The sequence below is a fragment of the Hippoglossus stenolepis genome, chromosome 13, assembly GCF_022539355.2.
Source record: "Hippoglossus stenolepis isolate QCI-W04-F060 chromosome 13, HSTE1.2, whole genome shotgun sequence".
Classification (NCBI taxonomy): domain Eukaryota; kingdom Metazoa; phylum Chordata; class Actinopteri; order Pleuronectiformes; family Pleuronectidae; genus Hippoglossus; species Hippoglossus stenolepis.
In genome coordinates, this window is record NC_061495.1 from 17,002,707 (window position 1) to 17,028,763 (window position 26,057).

At 41.2% G+C, this 26,057-nt stretch overlaps 3 protein-coding genes across 5 annotated transcripts in view; 2 read left to right on the forward strand and 1 right to left on the reverse strand.

The window, feature by feature from the left end:
- Positions 1–6,825, forward strand: part of LOC118120401 (guanine nucleotide exchange factor DBS) — a 32,826-nt gene extending 26,001 nt beyond the window's left edge. For 2 of the 3 annotated variants that reach the window (XM_047342704.1, XM_047342705.1), the window contains 16 exons: positions 97–166; positions 263–355; positions 445–537; positions 637–762; positions 1,012–1,233; positions 1,314–1,406; positions 1,816–1,894; positions 2,046–2,118; positions 2,220–2,335; positions 2,585–2,677; positions 3,221–3,286; positions 3,451–3,528; positions 3,928–4,037; positions 5,107–5,219; positions 5,700–5,803; positions 5,894–6,825. In XM_047342704.1, the coding sequence (XP_047198660.1) occupies positions 97–166; positions 263–355; positions 445–537; positions 637–762; positions 1,012–1,233; positions 1,314–1,406; positions 1,816–1,894; positions 2,046–2,118; positions 2,220–2,335; positions 2,585–2,677; positions 3,221–3,286; positions 3,451–3,528; positions 3,928–4,037; positions 5,107–5,219; positions 5,700–5,803; positions 5,894–5,973 (1,609 nt within the window). In that variant the 3' untranslated portion in view covers positions 5,974–6,825. The remainder of the gene's footprint in view (positions 1–96; positions 167–262; positions 356–444; positions 538–636; positions 763–1,011; positions 1,234–1,313; positions 1,407–1,815; positions 1,895–2,045; positions 2,119–2,219; positions 2,336–2,584; positions 2,678–3,220; positions 3,287–3,450; positions 3,529–3,927; positions 4,038–5,106; positions 5,220–5,699; positions 5,804–5,893) is intronic. The other variant, XM_035175264.2, reaches the window with a different exon arrangement.
- A 425-nt stretch (positions 6,826–7,250) lies between these two features.
- phf11 (PHD finger protein 11) lies at positions 7,251–15,386 on the forward strand. The gene is made up of 18 exons (XM_035173647.2): positions 7,251–7,500; positions 8,222–8,326; positions 8,429–8,562; positions 8,693–8,724; positions 8,806–8,897; positions 9,898–9,968; positions 10,071–10,120; positions 10,211–10,290; positions 10,394–10,413; positions 11,245–11,318; positions 11,425–11,492; positions 11,594–11,601; positions 11,726–11,754; positions 11,839–11,903; positions 12,367–12,514; positions 12,997–13,332; positions 13,411–13,482; positions 14,640–15,386. The coding sequence occupies exons 1-18, from the start codon at positions 7,390–7,392 to the stop codon at positions 14,714–14,716; spliced, it is 1,572 nt and encodes a 523-aa protein (XP_035029538.2). The 5' UTR covers positions 7,251–7,389; the 3' UTR covers positions 14,717–15,386.
- Positions 15,387–15,647: 261 nt separating this feature from the next.
- Positions 15,648–25,052, reverse strand: rcbtb1 (regulator of chromosome condensation (RCC1) and BTB (POZ) domain containing protein 1). The gene is made up of 12 exons (XM_035173646.2): positions 24,895–25,052; positions 22,418–22,561; positions 21,832–21,982; positions 21,581–21,747; positions 20,147–20,305; positions 19,947–20,054; positions 19,257–19,399; positions 18,968–19,158; positions 18,613–18,739; positions 18,364–18,515; positions 18,141–18,271; positions 15,648–17,470 (listed from the first exon to the last, which is right to left on the reverse strand). Exons 2-12 carry the CDS (start codon positions 22,541–22,543, stop codon positions 17,330–17,332), a joined length of 1,596 nt encoding a protein of 531 aa, XP_035029537.2. The 5' UTR covers positions 22,544–22,561; positions 24,895–25,052; the 3' UTR covers positions 15,648–17,329.
- Between the last annotated feature and the right edge of the window lie 1,005 nt (positions 25,053–26,057).

The window sequence follows — 26,057 nt, forward strand, 5'->3', positions numbered from 1 at the left end:
GTTACTCAGCATTTGAAATCGATAATCTTCTTTTATCGATATTCTTTTGTCTCACTCTTTCTCATCTGTTCTCCTTCATCATTTTGTTGTTTCCAGGACTTTTCTGCGGGAGCTGGAGCAGTACACCGACTGCCCTGAGCTGGTTGGAAGGTGTTTTATAGAGAGGGTGAGTTCATTATCCTATCCTCAGCACATCTCCAGATGTGAATCCAGATGCTGGTGAGGTTTCTTGAACAGAAATAATTTGCCCTTCCTCCCTCAGATGACAGATCTGCAGATCTATGAGAAGTACTGTCACAACAAGCCTCGCTCTGAAAGCCTCTGGAGGCAGTGCTCAGACTGTGCCTTCTTCCAGGTGAACAGACACTGAAACATTGTGGTTCAAACCTAATTGTAATTTGTGTGTTTTATGTAACATTGTCCTGTTCTGTTTAATTGCATCAGGAGTGTCAGAAAAAGCTGGAGCATAAACTGGGTTTAGATTCTTATCTGCTGAAGCCGGTTCAGAGGATTACCAAATATCAGCTACTCCTGAAGGTACATCACTGTCCTGGGGCTTAATCTGTGTTTTCAGAGGAACTTCAGGTTTTTTCAGTCCTTGTTCACAGCTGCTTGTTCATGTCCTGCTAACTACAGGAAATGCTGAAGTACAGTAAGGGCTGTGAGGGGACAGATGACCTGCAGGAGGCGCTGACCTCCATCCTGGGCATCCTGAAGGCCGTCAATGACTCCATGCACCTCATCGCCATCACCGGATATGAGGTAAGACATTAAATAGGATACAGGCGAATAAATCATAGAGCAGATGCGTCAAACAGGTCACTGACGTAAAATGAAAAACAGACATGTGGTGTGTGTGTGACGTGTGTGTGACGCGAGTGCGACGTGTGTGTGACGTGTGGAGTCCTGTGATGCTCACAAACTCATTGGATTACTGGCATGGTTGTCATTTAAAGAAGGAATTAGTTTGTTGTCAATCAGCTCCACTAACAGCATCTTTCCCTTTCTTAGGGTAACCTGAGTGAGCTGGGGAAGCTGCTGATGCAGGGGTCGTTCAGCGTGTGGACGGAGCACAAGAAAGGTCACGCCAAGGTCAAGGATCTGGCCCGTTTCAAGCCCATGCAGCGGCACCTGTTCCTCCACCAGAAAACCCTGCTCTTCTGCAAGAGGAGGGAGGAGAATGGAGAGGGCTATGAGAAAGCTCCGTCGTACAGCTTCAAACAGTCTCTGAATGTGAGAACATCCGCAGCAGTAGTGTTGGGAATTCTGTTGGATTTCTCTCCTGTACTCATCGGTGTTTTCTCTTTTAACAGATGAGCGCTGTGGGCATCACTGAGAATGCAAAGGGAGACAACAAGAAGTTTGAAATCTGGTGCAACTCAAGAGATGAGGTTTATATTGTTCAGGTATGTTAACATAAAGAAATGAATAGTCCGGAGAAAATCTACACTTTTCTGAATTTCTAAATAGTCTAATGAAAAAATTCTTCCATACCACCAAGACTCTTTGTTTTCCAAAATCTATTAAAAACCCATCAATGTTTGTTTATTTTGAGTCAATCTCTCATTTCTGATGCATAAATGCATTTAATTAATCTGAGGCTGAAGATTATCTCCAACACATCTTCAATTCAGTATTTTCCAGCTGTTTTAGGAAATTACTGCCTTTTATGGAATTTGTTGACCGTAAGAAAAATGCTAAATCAACCCAGGGCTTATCTTTTAGGTACATTGTATTGTATTGGAACAGTTGGAACAATATTGTATTTGGCTGTTTATCTCAGATCCTTTTCAATATTTAACTCTTCTCTTTCAGGCACCAACAACTGAAGTAAAAACCACTTGGGTGAATGAGATCAGGAAGGTTCTGACAACACAGCTGGAGGCGTGCAGAGGTATGCAAACAAGATCACTTTTTTAAAGATTAAATGACACCCGAGTAACTTTCATATTTAGCTCATATAAATTTGAAGCAGAAACTGGAGCATTATTATTTAGTTGTGCTGATTATGAAAGTTAACCCTTGTGTCCCTCCCTCTGTGCAAGAAGCCAGCCAACAGAAGGCACCAGATCAGGTTGTCCAGTCCACTCCTGCATCTAGTGGAACAATAAGTCACAGGTGAGTCAGGACCACCCCGCCTCCATTATTCTCTTCAGTTTGGATAATGAGTCTTTCCAGGGACTGGTTTCTGATGCTCCACTTTCTCTTTTCGCCCACAGTCCGTTCAAGACGAGTCAGAGGAGCTTTAAGAAGGGAGAGGAGAAGAAAGCTGAGCCCTGCAGCCCTGACGTCAACTCCTCCTCCTCCTCCTCCTCACCAAAGCCCACAGGAAAAGGTAAGAAGTGCAGGGAAGACAGTTGTAACCTTTCTTTCTCTTTTGTCTTTCAACAAATCTGAGTGAAGCATTTGTTGTGCACACATTGTATAAACTACACTTATCACTGCTCCTCTTTGCTTCCCCTCTTGTAACGATTAACCCTTTGTCTTCTGTCCTCTCCCCCAAAACATAAAATTCTCCTCTTCTGCATTTTCACTTCCTTCTTTGTGTCTGTGCTGTCTTCTTGTCTTTTTCCCTCCGGGTCAGACGAGGCTGCGACAAGCCCGACCTCAGACAGAGCTGCTGCGGCTAAAAAGCGCTTTACTTTGCAAGGTTTCAGTAACCTCAAAGCTCAGAAAGGTAACGGCAGGCCATCGTCAACTTCATATCTGACATGTCACATCCTCTTCTGCCCCTCGCACCGGTGCGCCTCACATTTAACTGGTGTGTCTCTGTATTTGATTGAGTCGTGTCGCTTCCTCATCCCATCTCCTCTGTTGAGTTTACACACACACAGGCCCGTGCCCCCCCCCACCCCACCCCTCATACACTGACACACGGACAGTGAAGCAGATAGGAGAGAGGAGTGGCGGTGAACGAAGCGGTAAAAGTCGAACAGTGGCAACAAACAGTGTGAATACAGGGTTTCCAAGGTGGACCGCTGTTACAAAACATTTCAAATGTAAAGCGTTAGTCTGGAGCCCTGAGTCTGTATTTGTTTTCCCTCACCCCCTGTAACCTTACTGTGTGTCTTTTTAGTCAGAGTGTAAAAATTCACTGTTTCCCTTTGACTTTTTTTTTTATTCCTCATTGGAAGTTAAAATTTTCTCTTCATTATTGCTCAGTGTTTCTTTTGTGCCTCAACATCGATCCTTGTTTCTCCTTTTCCCTGCTGCGCGTCAGGATCCCCGACGAGCCTTGACCACAAGACAAAACGCCAGAGTGACCCGACGCCATTTGGCTTCAAAGGTTCGTCAGTCACTTTAGCAACACATGCGTTCGCTCCCTGTCTAGTTAGCTGTCGATTCTCAATACCTGAGCACAGCCGAGCTCTCTATAGCACTGATGAGTCCGATTGGCTGTAGCTGTTGCTGCTCGCCAAGTGACTGGCTGTGTTGCTTCCTGTCCCTCAGATCCAGGTCCTCCCCCCCTCCACCTGAGCAGGGCCAGGTGGTTCAGCACCTCTTGTCTCTTACAGACAAAGTGGAGAGGTACACCGACTCCAGCTGTCTCACACTGGCTGTTTGTTGGGTCAATTGTTTCACTACTTTAATGGATTTATAGGCCAGACCATCTTTTCTCTTTGCTCGTCTGACTGCTCCATGTTTCTGTCAGGCAACGGGTATGGAGAAATGGTCGCCTGCCACTTTATTTCCTCGTTTGGAGTTTAAAAGTAGAACTGCATGTCCCTCTCTCTGGTGGTACAATTTTTTGGGGTCTGCTTGTGCGATGGTGATATTCACGGGATTAGCTCTTCTACCTTCCTTTGTTCAAAAGAGCTTCAAGCGGTTCTTCCTTTCCCCTAGATTCCTCTCTGCAGGTCTCTCACATGTCTGAGAGCAGTCGAAGCTGCTGTAAACTAAACACCGCTGTTGCCCGTCTCTCCTCAGGCTGGAACAAAGCTTCCCTGTCATTGGATGCCTCCGAGGAGAATGACGGATATTCCAGCGCCGAGGAACCTCTTAACTCTGACCCAGAGGACGACAGCGGCAAGAAGCTGGTGAGTCACTGTGTGAGATAAGAGCGTCAGCCTGTCTGTGTATTAACCAAAGTGGCTATAGTTAAGGGTAAGTGAAGTGTCCATGGTATAAATATATATCAATGTAATGTCCTAGATGACAAAAGCAACTTTGCATTTCTGTCTGTATCTTGTGCGGCTCAGGTGCAATTTTCTGTCCAAACCCAACCGAGTCCAAGAGAAAACTAACCCAACATGCATTCTGTGATTCTGTGTCCAAATCTGTCCCAGGCCCGATGTTTTCCTTAATTACAGACACGTTCAGCGTGAAACATCAAGTAGATAGCCCAGCCAATGTGATCAAACCTGACCCGAATTAGATATCATTTCAAAACGTTTGTCTGAGCACGAACAAACAGGACAAGACGCCGATTTTTTCTCAAAAGATGTTAATAACTCTGGAATAATTCCCAGCTGTATCCATCACATGATGAACCATATTACATACAACAACTTTTATTGTATGTTAATTTACATCTGTGGATTTCAACATGCAAAAATTATTTTATCAACATTTGTCAATTAAACTGGGAAAGAATTAAGTAGATCACATCCAATGTGTTATGTATAAGATTCTTCATTACCAATGATCCAGTTTAATAACAGCTGCAATTTTATTTTGACCACTTGGGGTCAGCAGAAAACAAATTGGCTCCTTACTAAATGCTCAGCCATGTTCATGAGCTGGTAGATCAGAATAATTAGAAAATATCCGTCCGCTTCTGCTGGAAAAATTATTTGATACAAAGTTTGTTTTTTAATTTTACTCAATTAAATTAATTAATACATTTTTTAATTGTACATTTTATTGATTTGTTGTCTTGTTGCTAAGCATTTTGTGACTGTATTTTGGAAAGTTCTATGTAAATAAAGTTTATTGTTAGTATAAATAATTGCTTAGTGTAGCTTTAAGGTGACTCATGATTTGAGTCAAACTGTTTATCCAATGTTTGCACAAAATAATGTCCTGTCTAATGTGTTACCGTAACTCTTGATCTTCTTCTAATTTGAGTGTGTATCCGTGTCTGCTTCTCATCTTGTCTATGAGCAGAGTGCTGGGAAATACACGGTGACGGTCGACTACGAGAACGGCGGCACTCAAGAGCTCCCAGTGAAGAGTGGAGACATGGTGGAGCTGGTCAAAGAGGGAGATGACGGACAGTGGTGAGAACACAGCCTTTCTGCTGCCAATCAGAAATAAACACAAGAATGTCACTCAGTAGAGCACGTTCCTCTGCCAAGGCCCAACAGTCCCGTTAATTCAATCAACCCGCACCAAATTACACACACTCATAGATATCAGTTACCTAAATGTACCTGATTTTTTAAATCAAGATCCATGAATAATCCCCTGAAAAATTAGTGAAAATGTAAAAACAACAAAACCCTATCTTGCAATGTTTAGGAAAGTGATTAAAATTCCTGGATCTTCCCCCTGGTCTGTAGCCACACCAAAATGTAATGGGTTCTTTCCTGACCCATACTCACAAAGTTCCATGGTAATCCATAAAGTAGTTTTTGCGTAATCCTGCTTAGAAACACACATAAAAGCCACTAACACACAGACGGGGGTGAAGACACAACCTCTTTGGCAGAGTCAAAAGTAGCACTACGATAATAACACGTGTGTGTGTGTGTTTGCAGGTTTGTTCGTAATCTGAGCACCTCTAAGGAGGGATGGATCGCTTCTGCTAATCTTATCACCCTCATCAGAAAGTCCAAGTCTTGTCAGTCTCTCACCAGCTCGGGTAAATAAACCGTGTGCGACGTACACACGTAGTCGCTTTGCAAGTGTACGACGTGTAAACATCACTCTCTAATCCCTGTGTTTTGAACAGAAGGCAGCGGCTCTGGAAACATCAGCACGTCGTCCAGCTGCAGCGAGACCTACGCAAGCTTCTCTGACATCAAACCCTGAACTCCTCGGCACTTCCTCCGTCGCTGAACTGCTTCACGTGTCTCTGTGCTGTAACGCCACCATCAGTACTCATAAGCGTTTTACTAAGGTTTCCACAGAAAGCTGTATTTTCATCGCCACAGATCTGACTGTGGTGTCATTGTACAGTGAAGATACGGAAATATGTCACGTCCGGTAAACTCATAGTGTCGTATTCTTCCTCTATACACACACTTGTCTGTTCATTTTATTTTCAATGCAGGGTCTGTGTGAGTGTAATGTAATAGATGTATGAATGGGCCAGCAGGACTGATCTCAGTTAATGCATCTATCAGTGTCTCGTTCAAGATGAGTGATTAGACGTGGATGACGTTGTTGTTTACATTCCCACCATTACTGCTACAGCTTGTTTAGTCTAATCACCTCTCTGTCCTGCTTATTTGTCCTTTTATTTATTTGTAAGAGACGAAAATGCCCGCATATAATTAGTAAATTTTTGATTTACTCCAATCTCTTTTCCTTTCTTACATCTTTCTCTTTTCGTCTGTCCGTTGTCATTGGAAACATGTACCGCCACCAGCTGTCTGAACTTTTGTGTCCGAGCTCTTCTCTTTATCTCCTCTGTGGGTTTTCATGTTCGCTGCAGATTAAAGGTGTTTCTCCGTGTGAATAATCAGAAATCACTGTATAGTGCTAACTTATTCCCAGTGGAGGGATCATGTTCTGAATGTAGATATTGTTTATTAATGTGCATCTGTCATGAAATGTTTGTTACTGATGAGATGATATATTGTACATGAAGTTTGGTGATGTCACTACTTTGTGACGTGTCCTACAAAGGTTTTTATATATAAACAACTTGTGATAATACAATTACTATGTGTGTGTGTGTGTGTGTGTGTGTCTAATTTCACAGGTTTGACTCTTATGTCTCGTCTTTGGCTCGTTTAAAGCCAAATAATAATTCATTTATTTGTGGTTAAAGTAAAAGGACACATTTTTATGGAACGTTAATAGATTTTACAAACAGTGTCGAAGATGAAAGTCACTAAGACCAGACACGAAAGTGAAACTGTCCATTTGAGTTGCCAGGTTTGCAAAATCCCATCATTTTGACTCCTTTTTTTCAAATATGTTTATGTATATGAAACATTTATTATGTATTTGTTTTGACAAGAGCTGAAATCAAGGATTATATCATCAACTGCCGAACGATTCAAACTGTGAATGTGGGAGCTCGATGGGGGAGTGTCACACTGTTTTTCTTTTACCAACCTGGCAACCCGCCTCCAAAAATAAAGGCGGCGAAAGATCACAGCAGGAAGTGGCTCCGGAACCCTGCAGCTGGGATATCTGCATAATAATAATAATAATAATAATAATAATAATCTTCTGAGGAGACGTGAACAAACCTGGAGGTGGGCTCGTTCGTCAGAAATGAGTCTGGGTCCCGTCGTGTCCTGTGTCCTCTGTAAACGCTCCGAGGAGACGACGACCACCGGAGCTTTATCTATCAAAGATGAAGTCGCTGCTCATCAGAACTGTTTGGTAACAACCCGCTTTTATACAGATACTTCATTTGACTCACAGATGAATTATTGTTGTTATCAGAGAAAGTGAAGTGAAGTTAGACTCGAGTGTGGCCGCAGCGAACGTGAGAAGTGAAACCAGGGCTGAGTTCATGTCGGGGCAGGGACTGCGGTAGAAAAACAACAGAAACTCCACAGTGCGGAATGTTTGAATCCTCATGTTATAAAGGTCAGAGGTCATACGTGTGTTTCACAGCCACGTCAAGACTTGCTCTTCTACTGTGTAATGAGGAGTCTTTGCTGATTTTTCATTTACAGATTTAAAACCGCTTAGTCATTGTCAAATATTTGTGGATATATTTCAGTGACAGAATTGTTTGAATTCCTTAATAGTCGGTATATCTTCATCAGCCCCAAAAGATCCACACCAGTTTGGCTCAATGATTTTTCCTGATCTTATGGTTGAGTGGTTGTGGATTAAGTGTTAAACACTTTAGAATTCAAACATATTTATTCATATATTTCTGTTTTAATCCAGATTTGATCCTCATTCGTTCAGCTGATATTCATTTGATATTGTCCTATCAAATCTGTGCTTTTAATGCACAGATTTCTATGTTTGTGCTTCATTTAATATGTTTAACGTTTCTTAATTTAAACACTTAGATACGTGCACGTCTGAATTAACATGTCATTGCCCAACACATTTCTCCTCACTCGTGCCATTTCTGTTTTTACAGTTGTTTTCCTCGGGTATTTATTGTCGGGATTCCCCTCTGTTTGACGACCTGTTCGGTTTCTCCGTGGAGGATGTGCTGAAGGAGGTCACACGAGGAAGAAAACTGGTAAATCTCACTAACACCTTCACGTCAGAACCAGTCTGACCCACTGACTGAGTGCTTGAGTCTGTTTTTTTTTTACTCGTGCCACTAATTCGTTTGCTTCAGCGATGCAGCAAATGTAAGACAAAGGGCGCCACTGCCGGGTGTGAGGTCAAAAGCTGCAAGAGGTCCTACCACTACCCCTGTGCTGTTCAGGAGGGGGCGAAGGACATCGAAGATCAGGTCAAAGGGAGTTATGGGTCAGTTCAACACATGTTTAACGAGAAAAATCCCTCCTGTGTTCTGAAGACGCCGGTACTGCAGGTCACAAGTTTATTTGAATAACTGATTATTTACATTAAACTACATGTATGTGTTTTAATGTACCAGGTTGTACTGCTTCCAGCACCAACAGCCACAAAGTAAGTGAGCATCTTTGAATTTTTACTCCTTCGGTTTTTCATGTGAACATTTTTTGACTCGAGTGTTTTTCTTTGTCCCAGACACACAAAGCAATGGTTTGGTAAAGGGGATCAACTCTAACTCATCAGAACCTGGAACCTCCAACAATCCCAGTGGAGCTGGATCAACTAAGGTTTGACTGATAAAGTAACTGATCTGATACAATGACAGAACACACATCAGTTAAAACCACAAAACACCCCAAAAAAAGAAATGTTCAAAAACTTCCAATTAAAGAAAATTTCATACAAGTCGGAGGAAATAGTACATTTATTGGGGACTATTTTCGGGGGAGGATTATTACACATTTTGTGTCCTATAGGGAATGACTATTACTACTATACTATACTACTAGTATTTTTGGTTTAATAGTTTTTGAAGATCAACAGGGAAAACTTTTTAACAGGATCATTCAAAAGCATCAGAGGGCGATTCATGTCCTCCGTGCACACTACACCAATCAGGCAACTTTTTCATGCTGTAATAGTGTAATTTCATTATGACTTCATCAAGACGGTTCTCGTGAACATGATATTTGAAGGACGCCTTGAGAGAATCTCTTTAAACTATCATTCACTTGAACTCAGAAAGGAACTGATTCAATTTTGGTGATTCTCTTTTGATCTATGTAAGTTTTAGGTCATGTGTACAGTCCTATAGAATTCAGATAACTCGATAAATGTGTGACGTTATATACTGACTTCGTAGTGACTTTTTCATGACGTCACTTATCCTATAACATCATCTGATGGGAAATCATTTTCAGATTTATTTGCGGAGATATCTTGGAAAAGGTTTTTCTCTGACGATATGTGTGTTGACCTTGACCGATCAACTCCAAATGTTAATCATCTGGAGATACACTCCCAAGTAATATTACCACCAAGTTTGGTGAAATTCCGTCCCTGGGTCATTGAGGTTCTTCGTAGATATACTCACACGCCCAGACAGAGGTGAAAATAAAACCCTGTGTGTGCTGCGCAGGATGACTGTTTATTGGTTTTGGTCATTTCATGTAATTATGTCAGCATAGATGTCATTGTTTAAATTTCTATATTTCAGTATTGTACATCACATCATGCGTCAGATTCTGTTTAATATAAGTAATGACCTGCATGTTTATTGTCATCAAGGTTCACTGTCTCACCTGTGAGAAGAAAGAAGGAAACATCAGTCTGGATAGTTTGTCTCACGCCATCGATATGTGAGTATGTTCGTCTAACAAACATCTTCCTCAATAAGTTGACAAGTAAATATTTTTGATCTGCTCTCATCTGATCATGTTGTGATAACCGTGTGTTTTCAGGTGCTATTGTGACAAACACGCTCCTTCGTCACATAAGAGGAACGGTGATGGTAAGTTCTGCTCGGAGAGAGTCTCACATTTTCTGTTTTAAGGTGTTTCAGCTTTTAGCCTCACAGCTGAAACGGCTTTCTACCTGACAGACGATTCTCCGGCAGCCGGACCGTTTGTTTCCAGCAGCAACTCGAAATCGCCCTGCGGTCCGAGACCATTGCCTGTCAAGGTTCACACATTATTCACGATCACTTCAAATAAATCTTTTTAATACTGTTTCAATTCCGAATGACTCTGGGATTTTAACCACTCTGCTTTTGTGTTTGACGCAGAGACGGTTGAGTCTAGACGAGTAAGTTTGTCACAATTTGCATCCCTTAGCCTTCAAAACTTTAGTGTAGCATCTGTAGAATCTCCTGCTCTCAGATATTATTAAGAGGTTTCTGCGATTTGAAATGTAATAAGGTCCAGTGTGTAAGATTTAGGTGAAAGGGATCTATTGGCAGGAATTGAACATGAAATAATCCTAGTGATGTTTTCACCAATCATCTAAATTGTAAATTATTGTTTTCTTTACCCTAGAATGGACCCTTCATATTTAAATACTTTATATTTACATCAGGAGGGGCTCCTCTCTACGGAGGCCACCATGTTTTTTACAGTAGCCCAGACTGGACAAACTAAACATCTTTTGAGTTTTTAGGACAACTGAAGGCTGCCACAGGTTCTCTCTAATGTTTGGAAGAGAAGGGTGAGGTGAGGGTATTCAGCTGCAACATGCAACTTCACCACTAGATGTCACTAAATTCTACACACTGAACCTTTTAATAATTTGTCTCAATTATGGTATCGTTCATTTAATGCTACTTTTGCTGCACTTTGAAATTGAGAAATATTTTTCTCTTCTCAGCTACTTCACTTTATCTTCAATTATTACTTAATTAGACTCAGATATTCCTTCATATCTCTTGTACTCAACTGAGGTTTTAATTCAATTCAATATGGTAGATACTCCTTAATAAGTACAGACTTAATACAGGTAAAAAAAAAAGAACACTATATTTTTATAGTTAAATGTAGTTTTATTATTTGATATATATTTGATTTGTCAATTTATCCTTTACACTTACATCCTGTAGTTTCTTGCCACCACGATGTTTTACATGTGATCTCTCTGTCGCAGGCTGGAGGAGAGCCACTCGAAACGTAAATGTAAAGGCCAGACGTTCAAAATAACTGAAAATTCTTCAGACTCAGGTGAACTCACTTACATAAGTTAGTGTAACCTCTGTGTGTGTGTGTGTGTGTGTGTGTATCACTCTTAAATCACATACTGATCTATATGATTCCCTGTCTTCTGCAGATATGGATTTGTTTGCCCCTTTAGAGTCAGACATAGATGAAAGTGCCAATTCTGTTCCAGAGCAGCAAGTAGGTCGAAGCCTCTGTATTAATTATTTCTTATCACTAATATCATTAGAGATGTTTAATAAGCTGATACCAATCTTCTCCTCTTCTTCACTGTGCTTCAGTTTGTCAGGTAAGACTGAGACACAACAACAGCTGCTGATTACATCACCATGCACAGTTTCTCTTTCCGCTGGTCTCTCGGTATGAAAATGACAGTGGAGGATAATTCCTTGATGATTCTTCTGCCTTCACAGAAAAGACGGTCCCTCACAGTCTCCCTCAGGTAAACCCTCACATTCAGATTATATTACCGACTGTACAACGGAAACATGATGCTGAACACGATTGGTTTGTAAACTTACCGTAGGAAATCCCCTGGAGGATGAGAACAGCAGGAGAATTACAGATGAAGATGACTCAACCATGGATTCAGTGAGTTGCTCCTGTGCACAAAGTTTGTTTGTGTTTTGAACACATACATTCTCATCTTTTGGTTATTTTCTACATTTGACAGTTTAATTTCTTTAATTTCCCCCCCTTTATTCCCCAATTAGTGCATAAACATAGACATACAGATAGTATGGAGATATACTACTAGATAGGTAGCAGGACACAGTGTGTGAAGAAAGAGAATAACAAATAAATCATGATGGTAATAATAAAGATAATAAAATAAACAGAAAACAAATAATACAAGGACAAATACACGTTTTCCTAATTTATAATTAAGTGCACAATTAGATTTAGTGTTTTGCTTCTTTAAGATCATTTGAATTAATCAGCTGCAGGGATCATTTAATCACATAATCTATATACAATATGTTTTCACGTGTGATTGATAAATTGGTTTATATCATCACCGCTGTGACATGAGATCACGTTTGCTTGTTCTCAGGATGATTCGGAGAGTCTGCTGTTTCCTGTCCAAATCTGCATGTCACTTTCACAGAGTTCTGAACTCACTCCTCCAGCGGTGGTAGTGAAATGTCCCCAAGTGGTTAATGAGGAGGAGGAGGTGGAGGAGGAGGGAAAGAAAGATGAAGGTACGTTTTCCTCTTAAAATTTGTATGAAATGCAGTCAAATGATACATTTAAAATGTATCATTTGACTGCATTTCATAGGAATCGTCAAGTATGACTGTATTCTGTGGCTGCACCTTAACAGTTATCTTAAGGCAGTAATTGTTAATTCCTAGATTTATGTAATTGTGTTTATTTTCAGTTATGATTCTCAAACTACATTATGAAAGAAGTTCTATGGTATTCATTATCTGTGTTTTTAAAAGGGTTTAACCTGAGCCAGGCCAAACAATAATAGTAGCAATCACCACTTCCATTCATAGTTAGTAGCAAAGAGCTGTTAAAATATATTATATAAGTTGTTATTTTTAAAAATGCACTTGTGTTGGATCAGTACTCGGTATCGGCCTTCATGCAAAGTCCAGGCATCAGAATCGTGAGCTTGATAGAAAACTTTCACTTGCTACCATATGTTGTGCATATGGTGCTCTCTCTCTTATCTCAGGGTCCAGTCCTGATCAACACACCGCTGGACCCTCCGTCCCACAGCAAAGCTCCACTGGTTCCCCTCCCTCTGCTGACCAATCCAAACCCCTCAGTCCTCCTGGCTCCCCTCCCTGCACCAGCTCGTCCATTCCCAAGGCTCCACCTGAAACCATCTGCGTCTCCTCTCCACCGCATCCTGTGGAGCCTCCCTCTGACCCGGAGCCCAGCATCGACTCCCAGAGCTTCTGGAAAGGCTGCAACGCTGCAGGATGCACACAGGCCATATTCACAGATTTCATTAATGAGATGAATGATATTGCCGGCAGAATTCAGTCGGACCAGGCCAGTGAGGGCGGTAAGAGTTCCTGGGACAACCTGGTTTATTCATGTGTTTAACCCTGCAGTATTGGTTTAGACTCTCTTCTTTCCACAGATTGCAATCATGCGCTAAAAGTGATGGCGGCTTCTGGGAAGCTGGAGGAGATTGTGGCCAAGCAGCAGAAAGGTGAGGTTGACTTTTTAACGTTGTTACTCTAGAGACAGTGAGGCTGGTACCTTCTGGCCCTCACATGTAAACACTTGTGAGGGCCATCACACTGATGGAAGCTGAGGTTGTGTAAAAAACACAGAGATGAAAATCACAAGTTGAGACGGAAATATAAAAATCTGTACAGTTCTATGGTTGTGACCTGTGTTTTGGCGCCCCCTTCAGGCCAGTTTTTTGGTCTGGTCACTACATTTCATTGCCATTTCTTTTATGGGATGTTGTCTGAGGTAAAAGGGCCTTTGTTAGGCCTTAAAACGTCCATTTCAGGACTGGTATGTCACTCAGTAGAGCACAGACTCCCCCCCCCAAGGCCCAATAGACCCTTAATAAACAATCTGCACCAAATTTCACACACTCATAGATTTCAATTTCTTAAATATGCTTGATTTGTTTCATCAAGAGCCCTGAATTGTTCCCTGGGAAAACAGGGAAAATATCAAAACATTACAATGTTAAAGATAGTGAAAAGAAAATTCCAGGATCCGACACCTGATTCCGATCCTCACCTAAATTAAATGGGTTATTTCCTGACCCATCCCACCTCCTCCCACCTCCTCCCACCTCCATCCAGTAGTTTGTGCGTAATCTTGCTTAAAGGCAAATGGACAGGGATAAAAACTGAGCTTACAATGGGCAGCACACAGAGTTGTAATGATGAGACAATTATTCGATTAGAATCAGGAAAATTAAACCTATTTAACCTATTTTGATAATTGATGAGTTGTTTCAATCATTTTTTCATCAGACAGAATATGAACGTAAATAAAATGTGTAACTATCAGCTCTGGGAAGTTGTGCTGGTTTTTCCACTAAATAACATTTCATAGACAAAATGTTTGAAACGAGGAAATAACAGGCAGATTATTCATCATTGAGCCAAGTGGAGGAGAGGTGGTGAAGCATTAAATGTAAATGTTTGAAGCTGCAAAATATGGGACCAGCTAACAGACGTCTCTATAAATAACCACACACAGGATTTATTAGCATTGAACGATGTGGCAGAAGAAATTGCATCTGAAAAACAACTTGTTTAACAGTAAAGGAGGCGTAAAGCACTGATCTACTTTCTTTCTATAAATTCAACATTAATAAATAACAATATATTGTTTTTGCAGAGTTACAACGGAAACAGAAGGAGCTGATGAAGGCAGCAGCCGCCATGAAACAGGTCATCTCAGCACTGAGGAGATGAGGCCGTCCGCTTACTTAAACTTTTACTTCTTTTGCATTTAAAATTATGAACATTGATATTTTTTAAATTTTGTATTAACTGTATTTATAGTTTTATTGATTTTCCTTAAAAAATGAAAACTGAACATGTAGAATTGAAAGCTATTAAATATCGAAACCAGTAAACTGAACGTAGCTCGTCTGAAAGAGATGTTACTAATGATTTTTTGAATAATGTTTGTTCTGAAGTTTGTACAATTATGTTTAACTGAGATGTTGTATCACTCGCTTTTTCATAACCTATTTGAGGAGATTTTACTGTAGATATACTGACCCACAATAATTATTTGATCATGTCTGGATTTTATTTCTGTATTGGGTTTTATGTAGATCTGTGTATTTGTGAATATCTCACAACCTGGTTCAAAAAGGTACTTGTATCTACATCACTCATTTATACAATTTAAACCAAACTAGTGAAAAACAGAGAAAAGCTTCAATAATGTGGAAGTTTACAGCCAAGTATTTAGCTTTGTTTGTGTTAATTTTCTGTATCCAGTTTGCACAGTTGAGTCCAGATGTCTGGTTTGTTTGCATGAAGGATGAAAGAGGAATTTGTCTTTAGCCTGGAACAAATTTCTTCTTAGAACTGTTACACACTTAAACTGATAAATGATATCATGAAAGTGAAATATGCTGGTGTGTGAACGTTTGTGCCCATTTTGTAGAAATTCCCTCAACCTGATCTTAAGACATCACATTCAAGAAAAACATCAAACGTACTTTGTGAGGTCACCTTGACCTTTGACCCCCAAACTCTAATCAGTTCATTTGAGTAGAAATTTGAGAATCCTCTACATACGGATGGACAACCTGAAAATATGTCGCCGGTGAGGAGACATTCAAAGTCATCTCGTATAATGAGAAAGTTTACAGAAAACCAACACAGATCATTCTTGTTATCTATTTACTAGCAGGTCACAAAATGTCACTGGCACCTCATAAGTCAGTATCAATCAATAAAACATTATTGATTTTAAATGAGAAATGTCCTGCATAGAATTGAGCAAATCCTTAAAACACCCACAGCAGTAGTGCCAAACTGCAAATGTCCCCAAACAATGTGAATACTGTAAAATAATGCATCCAACATCCAGTAGATGTCAGACGGAGTCTTCAAAGTCCCGCTCAGCCGAAGCTTCTGAAAACACCGTCTGCTTTCAACAGATATTTAATGGCTCCATACATTTGTTACAGCTGGTAAAAGGTTAACAGCCACTTATTGTTTTGTTGCAATATAAAAAAAACTAAATAGCTGCACAAAAATAACACTTTCCAACCTAAGCAATCCATAACTTTAAAGAGGAATCCACAGTTAAAGACTGGAGGCTCTATTTGAACAACCTAAGCACATGGTCTGCAGCGTGTGCAGGAAGTGTCCAAATCCACTTTCGCTTTGGTTCACGTGATTTAAAAGTGTTGCCTTTAAATCACATTATTAATCATGGGTGTGTTTTTTAGCGTAACGTGGCGATAAACCAATCGGAGTCATTTCTCATTTCCGCTCAAAGCCAGGTGCACGTGAAGCGGGTCGGATTGGTAGGAAGAGAAAACGCTTCTTTGCAGATCAAGTGCATGTTTACTCTCCTGATAATGTGCCTTAAAACAACAGCTGTGTTGCCTCTGACCACCTCATTTTAAGACCAAAACGCCCGTGGCTGCTCGCAGGGGCATAAGTGCATTTATAATTTAATAAGCGTGGGTGCTGGACATGACAACTCGTGTTGGTCTGAAACTAGTGCAGACACCTGGGGCTGGCTCAGTGTCGGGTGTTAAGGCCCTCGATCAATCACACTGCTCTGAATCTCACTTGTAACCCGAGTTTCCATCTTTGGGTCAAATGACAACCAAGACACAAGATCAAAGTCGTGTGTCGCAGCTGCGGAAGCAAGTCAGGAGGTAAACAAGAAGGTCGGTGCTTCGATACCCGGCTTCTCTGGTCCTACACTGCATTCTATGCATTCTAAATAAATGGATGACTGAGACTTGTAGTGTAAAGCGCTTTGAGTGGTTGATAAGACTAGAAAAACTCATGTATCATTTGATATGTCAGTGTCCAGTCGTCAAAAGAGCCTCAGCCTGAAAACCATGATACCAGATGCTGTATCCAAACTAATTATGTGGTCTTAAAGTAAAGCAAAACATAATCATATTAAAAAATACGAGTGCAAACCCTAAACAAGTGTCTTGGTCAATTCAACAGAAAAATGGAAATAGTAAAGTAGCAAACTGGCAGAAAAATCTCAAGTCAAAAGAAACAACTTAATCAAGCGATAATAGTGTTTCCTTTACACAACATGTGTAAGTGGGTAGGCAGTCAGGCACTGTGGCTCTGGACTCTGCTGTCACGCTGCTCTGTCAGCTCTGTCCTCTAAAGTCAGTGGGCGCAGCTCATATGATGGAGAGTGCTTCTAGTCTGGAATGAGAGGAACAACGGATTTGACAGCGATGGTGATTATCTAAAGATCTCCACTCTGGAGCCAGAGTTACAGAAGGGATGACGTCCTTTGAGAATTCACTCCCAGAATCCCACAGCCCCCTCTCCGTCTGTTGCCATCGTTACCTCGGGCTGAGGTCAGTTCTTGAAGGCTCCGCAGCGGCTCGCTCGACAAATGAAATCCTTGAGCAAGTTGCCGTCGATCTGCCAGAAAGCAGTTGTCTGGGTGACCTCGGTCAGGTGATTCACACAGAACTTAAAGCAGAACTCCTCCAGGTCCTGGATGACAAAGAGAAGAGCAGAAATAACCAGCGTGTTCCTCAATTTGGCCCAAAAAATGTCCAAGAAATCAACACCATTCTTTAAATTACTCCACCAGTTTCTCTCGATTCTTCTCGGCATCGCCTGCACAAACATTTGGTCGTTGATAAGATGCACAAATATATTTTCCAACAAATGCTGGAGACCTCAGGCTTTTTCAGCTCTAGGATCTCAGAGAGAACTTTGTGGTCTTACATAGTAAAAGTGACTGTAACCTCACTGTTGTTCTGCAGGACATTTCCAGCTGTTTTCTTATTGCCTCCTTTCTGTTACGTTGTTTATGGTTTCAAGGAATAACTTGGCACCAATCTCCTGTTTCCTCCTGTTTGCAGTGTTTATGTGAAGCGAACTGTTGCATTAGCTTCATATTTGCTGTACAGTTAAGTATTTTCATTTGAAACTGCACCAAATTGCACACACTCATAAATATCAGGCCCATAAACACACCAGATTTTTTCCCCGACTTCCACCCAGGTAACCGACATGAGCCAAATTAGGTCGATTAGAGGTTATAAATGACATTTCAGGATAACTGCCCAGCCCTAATTTCAAGCTAAGTTAAATAAGGCTTTTTACAATATACATATACCAAAGTATACGAGTCTGTGGACTGGTGGTGAGAACTGACCTCGGCATCATAGCGCACAGCAGCCGACAGCAGCGAGAAGGCATTTTCCACGGTGATCCCTCTCTTGATGATGTGTTGACAAAGTCGTTTCAGGCGGTTCTCACAGTATGATGTCGCCAGATCCAGCAGCCCTGAGAGAGCACAGGCACAGACGAATAAATAAGAAACAACTGACGGCTAAATGCCAGGATGTGAGAGTAAGCAACACGTGTGCGAGTCTGACCAATAGCATCTTCAGGGGACAACTCCACGTTGTCCGTGTAGAGGAACTCCAGGAAGGAGCGGTACACCGGGTAGGAGAACTGGTCGATTTCAATCACCTCCTTCATGTCTTCGTTCCAATGGGACTGAAACATGGATCTGAAGTGTTCACACCTGCAGAATATGTGGTTTAATACAGATCTATAAATTCTATCTTATACTTCCAGGATTTAATCAAACAGCTGTGAGATAAAAAATAAAAAAACCCGACCTGATTTTGAGAACTGCTTTGTGGACGTAGATGTATTTGCCGTCGACGCAGAACTTGAGGTCGGCCGTCTCTGGGTTGTCAAACTCTTTCTTCAGAGACTGAGCCACGGTCAAGAAGTCATCGTGCTCTGGAGCAGGAAAACACACACACACACACACACACACACACACACACACACACACACACACACACACACACACACACACACACACACACACACACACACACACACACACACACACACACACACACACACACACGTCTGGCATTAGAAAGATAAAAAACGACGATTATGTCAAAATAACTGGTGCTGTGCTTTAGTTACTGCATCGTAGGGCACTTTTCCTTTCCTCACCCATGGAGAGAAGCTTCCACATGACTGAGGGGGTGGCGAAGCAGGCGAACACATCGTCAGTGCAGGTAAAGTGTGTGAGGTGAGGCAGCACTAAAGACTGGCCCCTGCACTGGCCCCACATGAACACCTGACCACTCTGGGTCTTGGCAGCAGACGTGTGCGTGGAGTGACAGGCAGCGATCTCTACGATTCTGTCAGAGAAGAAGAGAAATCAGTCGATCACAGAGTGCGAGACCCAAGAGAGAGGATCTATTGTTTTTGTCTGCTGCGACGTCACGGCCTCGCTCACCTCTCTTTCTCGGTCATGATCTGAACCGGGCTCAGCTGGTTGCTCTTGTTGCCGGTGCCCAGTTGTCCGTATGTGTTGGCGCCCCACGCATACAGCAGCCCCTCATCGGTCAGTGCCAGGGAGTGGGCGTAGCCTGAGACAATCTGGAGGAGATATCAAAAAAAATGTTTTACACATTGAAAATTGAATAAAAGTCTGTTTTACATGAAATAATAAAACAAAGTATATGGCATTCAATTTTTAGGTGCATCATAGTTTATAATCTCATTTATACGAAGGCATTTTTATGGGAAAACATTTGAGCACTTGTGCGACAGAATTTGTTGAGAATATTCACTCACGACTATAAATGAAGTGACAAAGACGTGAAGTCACTTTTTTAGTTTGATTACAAAAAAAATGTAATTCTTTAAAAAAAAATGTAACTACATCATCTTAAATAAATGATAAATAAATAAGATGCTTAATATCTCAACTTGAGTTAGGGTTACGGTTAGTGCATGAATTTTAGAATTTCCTTCTTAAAACCATTCAGAGAAAGAAAATATTGAAGGAACAACTGAGGAGAATCCAACTGAACAGGTCTGAACTGTTCATTGTGTATTGATAGAATTGTGTTATATCAGATCTCAGTGTCCATGTGTAACAAGAGATTCATAAAAGTATGTTTTTGTGAGTGTAATTTCAAACCTGTTGCACACATAAACCCTGCAGAGCCACAAGTCGACAGGGAGTGAGCTGGTTCCCGTTGTTTCCCAGTCCCAGTTGACCGTTCCCGTTATAGCCCCAACCGTACACCTGCAGTGACAGGAAGAGAAAGTACAAGTTTTCATTGGCTGGATTCTACTGGATAACAACTTTAATTTATCAAGTGTGAACCAGGAAATCACCTCTCCGTTGTCCACCACTGCCAGAGACGAGGTCTGACCACAGACGATACTGACAGCCACCTTGTTCTGCAGGCAGCTGGACACTCTGCGGGGGGTGGGCTGGTTCGCTGTGGAGCCTGAGCCCACCTGACCACAGTTGTTGTAGCCCCACGCGTACACCTGGAAGAGAGGAGGATGAGAGGTGAGACAATACATTCAAATGATGGAGAGATAAAGAGCTCTTTTAAAAAGGAGGCAGGTTTATAAGAGCTTCAGATTCTCCTCTGAATGATGGAGAGTTTAACATCCTCCATCTCTTCTATTTAATTGATAGAAACATGCAACTGCCACCAATGTTCAGCTCAGATAATGTGACTTTAGTTGGGAATCAACAGTTCAAATATATCTTCATAGTTTTAGAATTATGTCCAAACAAACGTTATGGATTTGGTGCAGAGTTTCAGGAGACTGTTGTGCCTTACTGAAGATAAGTGCTCTGCCATTCTAGTTTTCTACCTGTAATCAAAGTGGGTCATCTGGACAGAGGGCCCTTCACTAGAGGACATGGGGTATTGTAGTTTACAGTATCATGTTGCATCATAACACGCCAGCTTATACTAAGGGTTTGACAGTTTGGGATAAAAGTTTGATTCCATTCACATGTCTGTAGTATGAAATATGAAGCGGCAACTGAACACAAAGACTGGACACAGGTGCCTGGCTTTGAAAATTATAATTATATGTTATGTAAAAGGTTTAACGGGGGGTTATGTATAGAATTTCTATTTCTGAAGCTGCTTTCAGACATGCACTGAGCTCAGGATATCCTCCTGAAATTATCCGGAGGGGCTGCATGTTTTCCCCCCCCCTCATGCTGCACTAGCCCTCACCCCAACGCTCCAGAGAATTTCCTATTGTTGTGAACATATGCAACTATGGCGAAATTCCGGAGCCAATTGTCCAGACAACTCAAACAGCTTAGGTTTGCTGGCAGCTTGGCATTAATGTACGAACATGAATGTGGCTTCAATCTTCTTATTCGTCTCAGCAAATAAGCTAATTTCCCAAAGTGTTGAACTACTCATTCAACAACTAACAAATCTCAAATGATTCAAAGTCGTCTTGTTTGTGTGTCTAATCGCTTGTTGTATCTGGGGAGAATCAGGCTAACACAGACAGCCTGACTGTACGGTGCATGAGAAGACGACCATGTGTGAAGTAGTTAGAGGCACAATGGATTCCTTTTGGCCAAGCTTAGTTTTCTGTTTCAGTTCAGGAGGATCAACTCCTGCTGTGATCGGACTTAGGGTCTCATAAGGGTCTGTGTGACTAAGCACTGCCTCTGACCAAAGCTGAGTCACCTGTGTCATTACAAGGGTTTTATACAAGCTTCCATTCTGCTCTGTGAACACTTTTACTGTAAAAGCAACTATTTGTTTCACCGCAGACACTTACTTCTCCTGAGTCAGTCAGAGCCATTGAGTGGTGAGAGCCACAGGCCACTTCTGTGACCTTCTTATTGAGCAGGTTGGCGGACACGAGTACTGGGGTGACTCCTTGGTTGGTTGTCCCATTTCCCAGTTGGCTGTAGCCATTATGTCCCCAGGCAAACAGCTCTCCGTCTGAAACACAAAGAGATTAGTTCTCCTGCTGCACTTTCTTTAACCCAACCGTGAAAAGGAGGATTAAAGGTTTTGTGCAGCTACCCTCTGTGGCCAGCAGGACGTGGGGTCCGCTGCCGTAGCTCAGGCTGACCACCTTCCTCCCACTCAGGAAGTCCAGCTTCTTGGGGACCACGGTGCTCTGGCTGTCCCCTGTGCCCAGGCAGTTACTGCAGTTCAACCCAAACACATACACCTGAGTGTGGAAAGAGGAGGGAGAGAAAAAAACAAAACAGAGCATGTAATGTGGATCAGTGATAAGCAGGGCTAAGCAGAGGCAGTCTGAGTCAGCTGAGGAGGTAACAGGTCACACAGCTGACACACAAACAGGACCAGCAGCAGGCAGCGCTGATGAGAGCTGCCGGTGGAGGTCGGGTGCTATCGGCCCTCCACAAATACACACACACTAAAAACAAACAACTGGACAGGGGTGGAAATATAACCTCTGGCAGCACTGACACAGAGAGCTGAGGAGCTCTGGCTCTGGCGCTTTAAAAAACTGTGACGCAGAGCAAACATCACCTGTAAGATTAGTTGTTGGCCTGTTTCACTACTGATGTTGTATGAAACTGTTCTAAACATCCACGGCATAAAACACAACCACAAGTTTATTTTCCCTGTGACCTCTCACCTCATCATCACTGGTGATGTAGATGGCCTCGTTAGCAGACGTTCCAAACACGCAGGCCTTCAGGATGGTGGAGAGCTCCTGAGGCCCCATCAGGCTGAAGAGGGGCCATTTGGTTACATCCACCATGATGCACTGGCTGTGAGTCTGTGGAGGGAGCAGAGGGGTGGAGGGATGAACCTCAGCCCTCAGAGGTAGAGCAGGGGATCGGGGGGCAGAGGGAAGGGTCTGGGTGGGCAACACTGCCAAATGGAGCATCAGATAATAGTCTATGAACTCACACACCGGTCTGGGGAAAACCACATATTGACACATGGTTTAACCTTTGGGAAAACTGCAATTTACTGCAAAGTAAAAAAACCAGACTTTTTAACACTGTTCAATGTTGTAAACATGTTTGTTTGTGACGCCCTTTTCTACCCTTTCTCACTGATGTTCAGCTTAGTAAGAAATGACGTTAAATCCATGATCTCACTGAGGAGATTATAGAGAGAAATTGGGTCATGTGGTGTAACATTAGCCCCAAGAGATCAGGGCCGGTATGTATAAAGCCGCTCAATATAAAATTTTGGTTTTAAGTGCTTTAAACGTCTTAAAGAGTGATGTCATTTTTTTTTCTCAAGCCTTTTGATTAACTATATACACGTCTATGGATAAACCTTCCTAGACGTTAAGACTCTGTGACAGCTCCCAAATCATTTAAGAGATCTAGAGGTTTACTAGCCTTTAGTACACAGGCAGAGGATATCCACTATAAGAAACGGGGAAACTATTTATATCAAAAGACTTTTCTTAAGACCATGGCTGAGCAGTGGAACAGACAAGACTCTCCTTGTACGAACTTTAACCTTCTCTGGCCTTTCAAAACAGAAAAATCCCTTAAAATAAATGACAGTGCATCATGTGCTTTTTTGTGACAACATATCTGAGCAGATGCTTGTGATTTTGAATTGGTTAGGCAGACGCGGATACACAGGCAGAGGTGATGAGACAAACCCTCGAGCTACATCACTAAACCCGACATTACAGCTTGGTATAACGTATACTGGGCACTTATCTGTATTGCAGTATTTGAATTTATGTACTTATATTTTGTTTTTCCATTTTACGCTTCGTTACATTCTATTTCATTACATTGAGGAGGGACATTTAGTTTTTACAACATCAAAAACAAAAAAAGCTACAGTAAATATTTGCTTTGATTTTACATATAAGAAAATGGCACAGTTAGTGATTGATACTGTGACAGGATATACATTTTACAGTTTTACTTGTGATGGTGTATTTTAGCAGTGTGGTGCTTGCAACTTTCTCTTATGAATGGGTCTGATTACTGTGTTTCACCACTGATACACACAGATATACCAAATATCTCAATAAATACACGAATAATGGAAAACACAAGTTAAGTGTTTTAAATAACTTAATACCAACTCCTATGGCCTAGTAATATTGAATGAAAGTAAATTATAATACTGCTAACAGAGTGGAGGAGTGTAGGAGTACTGTTATTATATTGATTATTCTGACTTTAGTGTTTGTAACTGAACATTTCTAAGCCCCAACACTCAAATAAAACGTCACGTTTTAAATATGAAGTCGTCACAAATTCAGTGTAAATCTGAAGAGCGTCTCCTGTCAGATCTGTCTGGTTAAATTAAAAGTCTCGATGCTCTGACTTGCACTTTGAGGAGGGAGTTGTCATCCAACTATTTTCATTATTTATTCATCTACTGATTGTTTCCTTGATTAAGTGATATTGTATTTCATCTATAAAACCTGCAGGAAAACGCTGGATATGATTCCTCACAGTCCAGGGTGACATCTTCAGAATCACTGATTTGTCTGACCTACAGTCCATCATCCAAATAATATTTAGTTTAAAGGCCTCAAATCATATAATTTGATTAGCTGGGGAAAAAAACATTTGTAATTGCTCAGTCATTTCCTGACCAATGAATTGACTAATCATTGCAGCTCCTTTAGATATTCACTGTGAGATTTGTTTTCAGATTATAAATGGATTTAAAGGGACATGTGATTTGCTGAGAGGAGAGAGGACCAGGATAAACACCAGGAAATTTAAAATACATGACATGGAAAGAGGAGGGAACAAGTATCTCAATGAAACAATATGAACTCCCATTTATTTACCTATATTATGTCACAGATGATTTAAAGTGTGTGAAACCAGGTCAGGGAGGTTTTTACTGAGCATTAATCCTCCTGCACCTGAGTAATGAGTCAGATTAAACACAGCTCGCCGCTACATGAACAGTTAGCTCGATGGCTAATGCTGCTCATTGTTTAAAAAGCATTGTTCAGCAAACTGACACAACAGAGAAGTGAAGGGAGCCGATCCGAGAGGAGAGTCACAGCTAACGTGTTGTTGTTGTTCTTCTAGCAGCTGTTAGCTAGAAGGCCCGCGCTAAACAGCCTCTACTAGCGCTAACACGAACACACTGGTCAGTTGAACTCACCTGCTGGTTAGTTAAGTTAGTTAGGTCCTGGTCTGGTGTCGTTAACGGTGAACGGGTAGTTTAGAGGAGGGCCGCTCCGCAGCGGCCGCCATACTCCGCTCCTCTGCTCCGGATCTATGCGGAAGTGAGGGAGGAAAATAATGTCACGTGATTACAACAGACCCAAATAACCGATTACAGACGGTGTTCATGTTGACTCGATTAGACTGAGCCAGGGATGATGTTTACTTAAAATATTGGTACAGTCCAAACAGTCTGTGAATTATTTTTATTTTATATACAGTCTAATGGTCCAGTCCATACCCTGTATATGAATTATTTTTATTTTACATAGTCTAATGATTGTCCATAGACCGTAAATAAATTACTATTACTATTTTATTTTAGATACAGTCTCATGGTCCAGTCTCTAGAAAGTAGATTCATTTCTATTTGTATTTTATATACAATGGTTCATTCCGTAGACCTTATATAATATACAATTTTTATTTTATTTCATGCAAGTAAAGTTTCAGCCATTTCCCACATAAAGATCTATTTAGTAATCAGTATAAGAAGGAAGTCCTCAAAAGGTTTACTTAAGAAAAAGTAAAAATAATGACGCTAAAATCTAATCAAATAAAAGTACCAAATTATCTTTTCTACTTGAGTAACAGTAAGCATATAAGTATATATGTTATATACATAAAGTATTACAAGTAAAAGTACTTGCCAAGTGTAGCTTTCTCTTTTCTATTTCTAATGTGCAGTGGCCCTGAATTACAAATCACAACAAAAACCAACAGCTAATTTTAAAAAAAAACTTCAAATATGAAGGAAATGCTGACAAAATCTGTTTTCTTATGTGCCATTATATTTTCTTTTAAAATGACAAACACTGCATCTGTCTGATCTGCGACGATGATCTGTTTTGTGATTGACATTGTGATTTGTACTTCAGGGCTGTCGTACTAATGTAATGGTCCATTACATCATTATGGCTGAGTCATGAGGGCTACAAGACTGGACCACCTGTTATTTATTGAAATAAAAGGGATTCCATAAATTCATCTTCTTATGTTCACTTTTACTTTGGGAAATTGAAATAAATTTACAACAAAGTAAACACAGGGTCTATCATCCCCTTCGAGTCACTGTGTTCAACAACACAAGTTCGGCTAGAG

What these genes read in the sequence shown, in the direction of transcription:
- rcbtb1 (XM_035173646.2), bottom strand. Translation starts at nt 22,543, where the DNA reads ATGGTGGATGTAACCAAATGGCCCCTCTTCAGCCTGATGGGGCCTCAG. An exon ending in CGTCCTGCTGGCCACAGAGG is followed by an intron (nt 21,748 to 21,831) that starts GTAGCTGCACAA and finishes TTTGTGTTTCAG; the next exon opens with ACGGAGAGCTGTTTGCCTGG. An exon ending in AGGGTTTATGTGTGCAACAG is followed by an intron (nt 19,400 to 19,946) that starts GTTTGAAATTAC and finishes TATCTCCTCCAG; the next exon opens with ATTGTCTCAGGCTACGCCCA.
- phf11 (XM_035173647.2), top strand. Translation starts at nt 7,390, where the DNA reads ATGAGTCTGGGTCCCGTCGTGTCCTGTGTCCTCTGTAAACGCTCCGAG. An exon ending in ACATAAGAGGAACGGTGATG is followed by an intron (nt 10,121 to 10,210) that starts GTAAGTTCTGCT and finishes TCTACCTGACAG; the next exon opens with ACGATTCTCCGGCAGCCGGA. An exon ending in TGAAAATTCTTCAGACTCAG is followed by an intron (nt 11,319 to 11,424) that starts GTGAACTCACTT and finishes TGTCTTCTGCAG; the next exon opens with ATATGGATTTGTTTGCCCCT.